Source organism: Camelina sativa, chromosome 12, assembly GCF_030686135.1.
Source record: "Camelina sativa cultivar CO46 ecotype springtype chromosome 12, ASM3068613v1".
Taxonomy (NCBI): Eukaryota; Viridiplantae; Streptophyta; class Magnoliopsida; order Brassicales; family Brassicaceae; genus Camelina; species Camelina sativa.
Window position 1 is genome coordinate 3,408,119 of NC_141891.1, and position 10,319 is coordinate 3,418,437.

The following is a 10,319-nucleotide window of genomic DNA, read 5'->3' on the forward strand; positions in this document are numbered from 1 at the left end:
CCTACAACAGCAAAATTGTCTGTTTAATTTAATCTTTTTTTTTTCCTATTGTGTAGCCCAAAGTCTACCATTACTAACAAAGAAAAACTCATTTATCCAAGTTTGGTTATAAATTGACTCCCAACAAAACTCAAAGAAATACACTCTAAGTCCTCACTCCTCGGTGGGTCTTCAAATTTAGAAATAAAAGTTGTTAATATGATACACACAGACACAAAGGTGAAAATGTTGCAATAAAACTGCCACTAGAGAAGGCGACATTACTACGGCCAACCTGGGCAGCTTTTATATAACACAAAGACTTACTCAATTCCCTCTAATCTCTTTCCCCCTTCTCTTTCTTCTTCTTCTAATACACAGAATAATCAGGAAAGGCTAACATTGTTAATCTCCAACCCGACCTCATTTTCACATTCTTTTCTACCCAAACCATTTTTGATCTTCTTCTCTTTAACTTCTTGGCTTGCTGTACAGTTATTTTCTTACAGAAGGCTTAAGATCCCAAACTTGAGGAAGACTATCACTATCTTGTTTGGTAATTTCAAATTACCATCGGATCATCCATCGATGATACCATCTGTGTCTCTGCTGCTTCCCCGCTTATCCGCTCCACAGGCATCGCCTCAGCTGCATACAGTTTGATTATATCAGTTTTCACTATTTGAATAAGAAGTGATATAAGGTGTTTTCACTATTTGAATAAGAAGTGATATAAGGTGTTTTCACTATTTGAATAAGAAGTGATATAAGGTCGTTTACATAGACTATACACCACATGAACTTAATTTAATGTCAGGGTGTATATATTTCTGTGAAAGAAGCTTATGGATCTGAACATGCAAAAAAGGCAACGAAACGAGTTACAATGATAAACACACAAATACCTGGTGATCGATCCAGAGACATTGTTCTTGCCATCTCTACAGAGTTGGAAAAGAAAGGGTCAGATTCTTCCTAATGTCTGATCAACAATGCATTCTTTGCATCTCGTTTACTTGAAAGATATTACGAGGCACTTCTATTCGACTAGGTTGAAAATGATTAAATAATAGTAGGGTCATGTGCAATGTACCAAGTGAATGACGCAATCCTTTTACAGCGTCAAAGTTCTTGTAGGTGTAGCCAACAAAACTTAAATCCTTGGGAGCAAGAAGCATCTGCACAAAATGAAAACAAATGTGTCACTCAAAAGCGAACCGTATAAAGAAAAAGAGGTTTCATTTCAGACAATAATATTTATCGACCAACACCATTTGATGATAGTTTTTTAAATATATCACTTTGGCAGCAACACAACTACAATTTGGAGTATCAACACTATTCACATATCCTTGCAAATAAACCCCACTGGATGATGTATATATACACAAATAATAATCACAAACCTTCCTGGAGAGGCCCGATCTAGTTCTTTCAGGTGCAGGAGAATTCACCTGAGATGTAATCAAGAAGTCAGTAAGCCTCCTATATAGTACAAAAAATGAATGGTTGACCTTTATCAATATGACTTTTCTGCAAAATAATGACAAACAAATTCCTAGGTAATAAATCAATTCACAAAATTTTAAGGGAATCTCTCCTTAAACCAGAATATATCATTCTTTGATAAGGCAGTATGAAGGTATCTATCACCATCATCACAAGTGGCATATTAGAATTTAGAAACTAAGGGATATTATCTGCGGGATTACTAGTAAAATTCACAGCAAGATATGAGCGAGACACATTAAACTGTACTTAAGAAAATCTAATATCTGTTGGGGGAAGTCTATTGTTCCAGGAAAATTATTTGAAATAATGCATGATAAATAAAAAGGAGGCATACTTCATCAAACTTCATAAAATTTTGTGTATCTAGCTCGTCGTTCACTTCTGGTTTGTACGCAGCCTCCATTTCATAGAGCTTTTCCCACAAAACATCCTTGAACCAAGGATGATCCTGATGCAAAATTAAGGTACAAGTTAGCAAAGAAAAATAACAAAGCTTATCTTAAGTACTACTAAATCTTCTCATGGAACATCCTTACCTTGATTTGCTGGGCTCCTCCTCCAGTGCCAAGCCTATGGTCAACGTTACACAGCAACCTGCAGACAAGATCTTTTGCCTCCGATGACAACTTCACATCCTCGGGAAATTTCAAATGATTTCTCCAATGGACGATCTAGAAGAAGGAATTAAGACTTCATGAACATGATCTGTGAATCTTATAAACAAAATCCTTAGTTTTCGTATATGTAGAGCACAAAGAACAAATAGAAATGGACTTGACGATGGGAATTTTACCCACAAATCAAAGCATAGTTGTGAAATATATATCTGAAAAGACTGAACATAATATTTTAACATTTAGCTAACTCGGACGAGCATAAACTGGAAAAATTGTGACTTTTCATATAACTTGACACCCTTGTAATCCAAAATATGGTCACAGAATTGAACAATCTCCTGCTTAGGTCCTGAACTTTCATAGATAGAAGATTTCTCATTCATTTGGTTTATGGATCAAATTGTTACAAACACAATACTTAAGCCATTCACCAAAAAAAACTTGGATAATATCCTGTTGGAGTATACTTAGTTCATGGAAATTGGCAAGAAAAGGAATATAGCTTTTGCACTAACACTTGTAATCAAATAGCCTTATTCAGTGAAATTCTTTAAGCTCAACTGTTTGATACTTTTACCCAGAGCAAACTCACTGGGGGTAGTGAAGATAACAGCAAAGAGTAAATACCTTTCTGCAAGTTGATATAGGATCATCAGCATAAAAAGGAGGATACCCAACAAGCATTTCGTACATAATTGCTCCTAATGACCACCTGAGAGAAAGAAAAAAAAGATTTCCACGGAAAATAAACAGCAGCTCAGGAGGCTATGGAACAACTCTGTAATGATAAATGAAAGACTTTTATCGACCTGTACAAATGGTTGCTAGCACAGAGAAAGTTAAACAGTACTATGCACCATGGTTATAGTTCATTCTGAAAATGATAATTTTCAAGTAAAAGACTAACCAATCACATTCCATGCCATATCCTTTCTTCAGCAAAACTTCAGGAGCAATATAGTCGGGTGTTCCCACAGTTGAAAATGCCTTTCAAAAAGGAAGAAACCAATCAGAGAACACTATCATCAGTTGTTGCCAACTTGCCACACAAATTGATAAAGAGAAAGTACAGGTAATGAAAGTTTGAAAAGTGTTCTCCTACAAATATGAACAAAATCATAGTTGGTTCTCATTATTCCCCATTTTGATTTGTATATCTACATGCTGAGGTCACATTTGGCATATACAGGAATCAGAGAAATGGAGACAGAGCTACAAAAGAGGAGATGACACTTTTAAACTCCAAGAAAGATTAACATACTAGTTTTCTGCGATTCATCTGCCAATGCTGAAGTTGTTCCTGGGGACTACGCCAGCTTCTCTTGTTATCAGTGTCAGGAAAACATCTATCAACATCCATAGGTTCTGTCATAGTTTCATCATCGGTGGCCCTATTCTCCTGAATTGAAGGTAAATTTCTACAATCAAGAGGTTTACAGAGTCCAAAATCCGAGAGTTTCATGTGCCCATCTTTATCCAGAAGAAGGTTATCAGGTTTGATATCCCTGCAAAAAAAGAAAAGACAAAAGATCAGTCAAAATGTATGTAAATATCACAGTTTTAAGCAGAAGCATGCAAGTTAGGTAACTTCCAAAAGCCACCTATGAATATAGTTGTATCTGTGTATGGATTCAATCGCCAGGACACTTTGAGCAATATAAAATTTGGCGACATCTTCCCGTAGTGTATCTTCTCTCATGAGCAAGGTCATCATATCACCACCGGGGAGATATTCCATAATCAGATATAGATACTCGGCATCCTGAAACGAATAGTAGAGCTTCACAATATAATGGCTTGCTACCTCAGCCAGCAGGTTTCTCTCTGCTCTAACATGCTCTACCTGCAAAATGTACATATTAATCTAGTCAGATACTAAAAAGACAGGTAGGTAAACTCAGAGACGAGATCATAAACATATCAAGTGTGGTATATGATGCCAATTGTATACGAATTTCTACCTGTCCTCTCATGACCATTTCAGATTTCTTTAACTTCTTCATGGCATAAATATTTCCAGACTTTTTCTCCCGACATAAGCGAACCTGTAAGTTAGATTAAGATGTATTTAAGATCAGAAAGAACCCAGAAAAAAAAAAAACTATCTCGGTTAAGTTGGTTACGCTCAAGCTGTAAGAAAATAAAAATAAAAGAAGAGGTAGTAATCTGTTGTACAAACCTCACCAAAAGCACCCCTTCCAATGATTGTCAAAAGCTCAAAATCATCAACACTTATCTTGTTCCTTTTAAGCCTCATAAACTCAGTCTCTTTCCTCTCAAGATCTTTAATCATGTTGATTTGCTCCTCTTTTGGCACTCCAGAAGAAGCTAACTTCCTTTCTAAGATCCATCGTCTACAAGAAATCAAACAATGTTGGTTATATACAACACGCAGCTTCAATGGTGCTGAAAGTGTAATACAGATGAGTTGAGCACTAGTAAAAGTTTAATCATTCTTCATCGTTTCCTTCACTATTCACCAGAGGAAAGCTAATAGAACACAAATACTCAACAACAATGATAACGAGGGAGTATCATGACACAATGTATGAAGATGGTAAGATATCGGATCCCCAAAAAAAGATTCCTATTCACTCGGATATCATCAATCATGGTAGTGAATACAAACATGAACTTCAAAACCACCTCACAATTCACTAACAACCACTAGTAGATACAGATATTATTAGGTTGCTTCACACACCGCAAAGAGGTAAAAACAGAACTGAGCAGGAGGAGTATCGTTATCATCATCAAAGAAAGATTCGCAGCTCAAACAACTAATTTTGCCCTAAAAGGAATGTCTCCGAGAAATCGAAACAAATTTTTTCCAAATCTCAAAATCTATCCTAGTGAAAGAGAAGAAGAAGACGGAATTAGGGAAAAGAGAGAGACGATTTTGGTACCTCTCTTTCCTCTCCTGAATGTTCTTGTTCTGAGCTCTGTAGTGATTCTCGATGTACTGTTTGGCTGCCGCAACTTTCTCCATGGTCAAGCTCGATCCCAGAACCTCCTCGTCCGTACCGCTCTCTTCTTCCTGTATATCCTCCATCCTCTTCTCTCTTCACAGTCCTCTTCTTCTTCTTCTTCTTCTCTCTTCCTTTTTTGTGATATAAACAGAACGTCTATGGAAAAAAAAAAAAAGCACCTCTCTCTCTCTCTCTCTCTCTCTCTCTTTCCCACTCTCTCTCTCTCTCTCTCTCTGGAATTTGCTTAAAGAGAGAGATGATGAAGGAGACAACGTGGTTTTACTATTGTACCCTCAGACGACGAACCTCTAAAGGACACGTGTCGACTTTTCGTTGAAATGGCACTCTGTATTCTGTGTAATGTATAACTGGGGAATTCAGATAAATTGTTATCTAATAAAAATAATAATGTTTTTTTTTAATAACCATTTTGCTTTTAATTTGATAAGCAGAAAAAAGTTGTAACGATTATTGTCAGGGAGTGTGTATAGCATGAGAAAAAAAAGACACGCGCTTATGAATGCGCGTGGGTAAAATTTTCAGATATCTGAGCGTGTGTGTGGCTGTCAAAGGGGTATAATTGGGAATATGAAGGCTTCGTCTTTAATAAATTTATTTAATTATACAACGAAGCCTGAAGATTTTAGCTTCGTGATTGGATCGTGCGTGTCACACGCGCATAGGATTCGTTGGTTTGTTTTTAATAATAATAATAATAAATTTGTTTTTTACTCCCTCTGTATCATAATACTTGATGTTTTAGAATTTTTACATGAATTAAGAAAAACATTTAATGTTTAGCAATAAATGTATTCTTCATTTATAATAACATATTTTTATAATTATTAACTAATAGTATTTCATCAAATTTTTAAATTCTCATTTAATGATTCTTGAAATTTGTAATTTTTTAGTATTAATTGATAAAAGTATACAGAAAATCATCCTTTGTGATACAAGAAAAAATTCTAAAACATCAAGTATTCTGATACAGAGGGAGTATTTATTTTCCACCTTATTATATATAATATGCCTTCTTCTGTTTTTTTAATTGTATATTAACAGAAAATGATCTTTTTTTTTTAATTGTTCTTAAATTTCTTAACTATGTTATCAAAGATTTTCTACTATTTTTATACTTTTTATACGTATTAAACTAGGTATAAGTATAAGATCTTAGACGAGTTTTAGTGTACCATTTAAAGTCTCGAAGTAACAAGATGGTGTGGATAAAGTTCAAAAACTAATTGTTATGTTAATATTTCTTATATACTATATGCATTCTTAATTTTCATATACCAACTCAATAAATCATATAAACGTTAAAATTCAACCGTTAGTCGGTTTGACCAATCATAACTAGGCTAGACTTTTACAAGCTAGTTTATTGCATTTCAAGTCATTTATTAGGAATATAAATTAGGTAGAGACGTTTTTTTTTTTATGTTTTTCTTTTTTGGGGGTATATGAATGATTTGAGAGGATATAGTAGTGTGTAAATCTTAAAGAAAAAAAATGAAAATCCAAAAGTTATGCTCTGATAGAAAAGGTGGGTGGTGATGGTCTAGCTGTAAGAGGGAGCAACCCCGTCAGTCGTCAGAATGCTGCGTTGTAATCATAATTAGAGACAATGAAATTCACAAACATCAAAAAAAAAGGTTAAAAAAAGTGTTTTGTCTAGTTTCTATGATTCACACGTGGCGTCACGTCAATGGCTGTCTTTTTCAGAAATTTGCTATTTGTTAAACGCAAATGTTTTTTTTATCTTGGAGTTTAGTTCATCAAAAAAAATCGAGGGTCGATCGAAGGAGATTAAAAAAAAAAAAAAAAAGGCAAGTGGCCTTTTGTACTTTTGTTTGCGGAATTGAATTGTTTACACATGCGAAGTGCAGAAGATTCACTATTCATATGTATGATATTTACACTCATGTGTAAAAAAAAACACAACTAACGTTATTATTATTTTGCAGGAAATAACTCTTTGGTTCATTCTCTGTATAAAAGCAATAATAAACAAACAACCATGAAACACATATTTAATATGAGAAACCAGAGTTTATATCAGATATATTGAAAATCTATTAAACACTTGTATCAGATATTAGGGTTGCAGCTGAATTCGAATGCAACATTTAACAATAGAGAATCAAATTAAAATAGACAGCACGTTACAATAACATGTTTATATGTTACTAGCTCAAAATATGTTGATTTCCAATCGTTGAACACGACTAAGCACAACGGCAAAACGTACCCATAACACATAAATCCAACATTGGGAGAAGATGGAAAATTTTTGGGAGTTTGCAGTGTGTACCAACACTTGTGAGTTGTGATAACAACAACTATACAAGAGTGTCCTTTTGTTCTTCACTCTTACAATCGGTGCCGAGAGTTAGCTAATCTATAGCTAGATAGCATCATTGCACACAAAAGTGATTGCATAAATATCTAAGCTGCTGACCCCACATCAAACTTTTTCAAACAAAAATTGTGAGAATTCAATTAAGTTAAAACGAAGTCCACGAGTATATAATTATGCAAGCAAATAATGTAAACAAAAATCAAGAAGCATAAAGCAAAACGATAATATGAATGCGTCATGTGGGTTCCAACGTGCTGCATACTAATTAAAAAAAATGAGTCTTATATCTAGCTAACACATTAGTGTTGTGTTGTTATCGTTCGTATCACCATCTAATCGATTGCGTGTTATGAGTTGTAATGTAAGAGTTACATTTTTTTGACAATAAAGAATGTAAAACAAGAAGACCTCTTTGAGAACAATACAAAATGAGCTCCAGCACAAAAGAAGAAGGAAAAATAATTTGCTTTGGTGTTTTCCTGTTGTTGTCTTTTCCGTGACAAAGGCCAGCTCAATAATTTTCTTTTATTAGTAGTTTATTAGGAAAGAGCCATTGTCGACACCAGCCGTGAAGTATGAAACATCACTTTTAATAGCTAGGCATGCCATCCTTCTCTTGCTAGCTATCAGCCTATCACATATTTTCAACATAACGAATGGGTGAATACTATGTATATTTCAACCCCCTAATAGTCAGGGCCGGCATAAGGATTATTATTTATAGTTTTGTAATTACATACGTCTATGTTAGTAATATTGTAAGAGGAATGATCCTTGGGCTTTGAAAACGTTTGATCAGAGTACTATTTTCTATATGGTGGTTTACTGACTTACTGGTTAGATACACGACTCTTAACATAAAATTTGTACAATCTTTCATTGGGAAGAAGCCTGCGTGATTGCATAAGAATCTTGAATATATACAAAAACGCCTTTTGTACCAATAAATCTATGTCAAAGTGGAAATATCTAATATTGAAATTTATTAAACCATTTCACTAGGGCCAAATGGCCCAATGTCCAACCAAAGTCTGTAGCCTGAACGCTAGAATGCAGGGGGCTTTTGAAACAGAAGAATAAATTTTGACGCACTTTTATTGTGTTGCAATGTACTGATCTTTAGTATTATATTGATTCTCGTAACGTGTTCAACTCTGTAACATTGAAATATTCTGTCCAAAAGAAATCTAGTCGTCGTCGAATTGGATACGCTAACGTTACGAGTCACCATTAGGACCATATACGAAATACTAGGAGACGCATGAAGTGATGAAAGCTAGGTCACGTGTCACCACTGCACCATATTTAAGGTAAACTTGATACCCAAGTATGTAGGAAAATTGTATATGTATATATTTACTTCTTCTTTCCTTATTTTTATAACAAGCAATCCTCTTAATACAAGACTCTGGACCAGAACCACAATCCTGTTATCCTGTTGATGGAGGAAGCAAAGGTTACATATGACAATATAATTAATAAAATTGCTTATAAAATAGAGACTATACTCTGGAAATAACAAACAGGATGTCCAATGGATTCAGCCGAGAAAGCAACATCATCTAATCCGGTTTCGGGGTCATATGTCAACAGTTTATAACGTAGCTCACGATCATAAAACAGCAACTTCTTCTTTTTCTTCGACTTCTTCTCCCCATCCAGAAGTGCTAGTGGCTTGAGAGCGCAATATAATGGGACATCATGCCAAAAATCAATTAACTCCAGATCAATGAAAAACATTTTGTCCCATTTCTTGTTGTCTGAATTGAAGTACCAAATCACTTGGTTGGGCCACTTCTTCTCGGATACGCACAAGCGGTTGTTGAGGTTGCACATGACGATCTCGTAAGGATTGGTATAGACAAAGGGAGCTTTACAGACGACTTGAAAAGCTTCGGTGTGAAGATCGAATGATACAACTTTGGTTTCTTGGCAGTCTGTGAACCAATGAAGCGACCCGTCAACAAAGGCAGGATCGGGGCAACCAACACCAAGAACGCGATAAGGAGAAGCGGGAGTGACATACCTCCAAGCGTTGGTGCTAAAGTCGAAAAGTTCGCAGGTGGTAGCGTTTTCAAGGCCTATTTCTGAAGAGTTGTAAAGCCAAACGGGTTTGTACGTCCCGACATGTATGTCTTTACCGAATCCAACCTTAAAGAGTGGGTGATTAAGCTTGAAGTAACTTTCTCCTAAGCGGATCATGAGTTGTTGATATTCACAGAGAGGAAGAGGCCGATACCATCTAGTGGTGGGGTTGACAACAAAACCGGATTTGTGGGGATAATAGATACAAACCAGACCGTCACAGCTACTAGAGGAAACTACGTACTCTGTGTTGTCCTTCTCCCAAGGAGTAGGGATCTTGAGCGATGATGATGAACCCAAAACCAGTGTTCTTAGAGAAAATTCTGTGGACGTGGGTTCATGATGAGTACATACGGACACCATGAGAACATGTGGATCTCCTCCTCCTGATTGCTTCAATACTCTATATTGGAAGTATCGGGATTCCATAGTTGATTTCCATTGTTTTGATACAGTCTTGAATCTCATCAAAGAATTCACCGGAAGTTTCTCCAGTATTCGCTCTACGATATCGTGGTGCAGCAGTGATTCCATCCTCAAGCAACGTCTCTTCGACATCCTGGTCTTCGACATCCTGGTCTTCGACATCCTGGTCTTGTCGTCGTCTCAACTAATTTGTTTGTTACCTATTGATGAAGAAGAAGATAGGATAAAACAGAGGATTTATAGTAATCGTCTGACAAATAAATTACGAAATCCCTCAAAGGAAAAGGAATTCTCAACACTTTGCCTTTTTTTTTTTTGTTCCTTGTTCTTATATGTAAAAATGTCAATAATATCTATTAACTTTTA

At 35.5% G+C, this 10,319-nt stretch overlaps 1 protein-coding gene and 1 pseudogene across 3 annotated transcripts; both read right to left on the bottom strand.

Moving 5' to 3' along the window:
- Positions 1-91: 91 nt before the first annotated feature.
- Positions 92-5,504, bottom strand: LOC104729952 (uncharacterized). Of its 3 annotated transcripts, none has more exons than XR_015574999.1 (13): positions 5,015-5,335; positions 4,288-4,462; positions 4,070-4,153; positions 3,710-3,951; positions 3,370-3,613; positions 3,016-3,095; positions 2,736-2,820; positions 2,028-2,196; positions 1,826-1,939; positions 1,386-1,433; positions 1,073-1,157; positions 885-920; positions 92-627 (listed from the first exon to the last, which is right to left on the bottom strand). XR_015574999.1 is itself a non-coding variant. In XM_087479226.1 (13 exons), exons 1-13 carry the CDS (start codon positions 5,158-5,160, stop codon positions 542-544), a joined length of 1,560 nt encoding a protein of 519 aa, XP_087335352.1. In that variant the 5' UTR covers positions 5,161-5,504; the 3' UTR covers positions 92-541. The 3 variants fall into 3 exon arrangements, 1 of the variants encoding a protein (XP_087335352.1); XR_015575000.1 differs by having other exon boundaries at positions 2,028-2,204; XM_087479226.1 differs by having other exon boundaries at positions 2,028-2,162; positions 5,015-5,504.
- A 3,426-nt stretch (positions 5,505-8,930) lies between these two features.
- On the bottom strand, positions 8,931-10,232 carry LOC104729953 (F-box/LRR-repeat/kelch-repeat protein At1g09650 pseudogene; annotated as a pseudogene).
- Between the last annotated feature and the right edge of the window lie 87 nt (positions 10,233-10,319).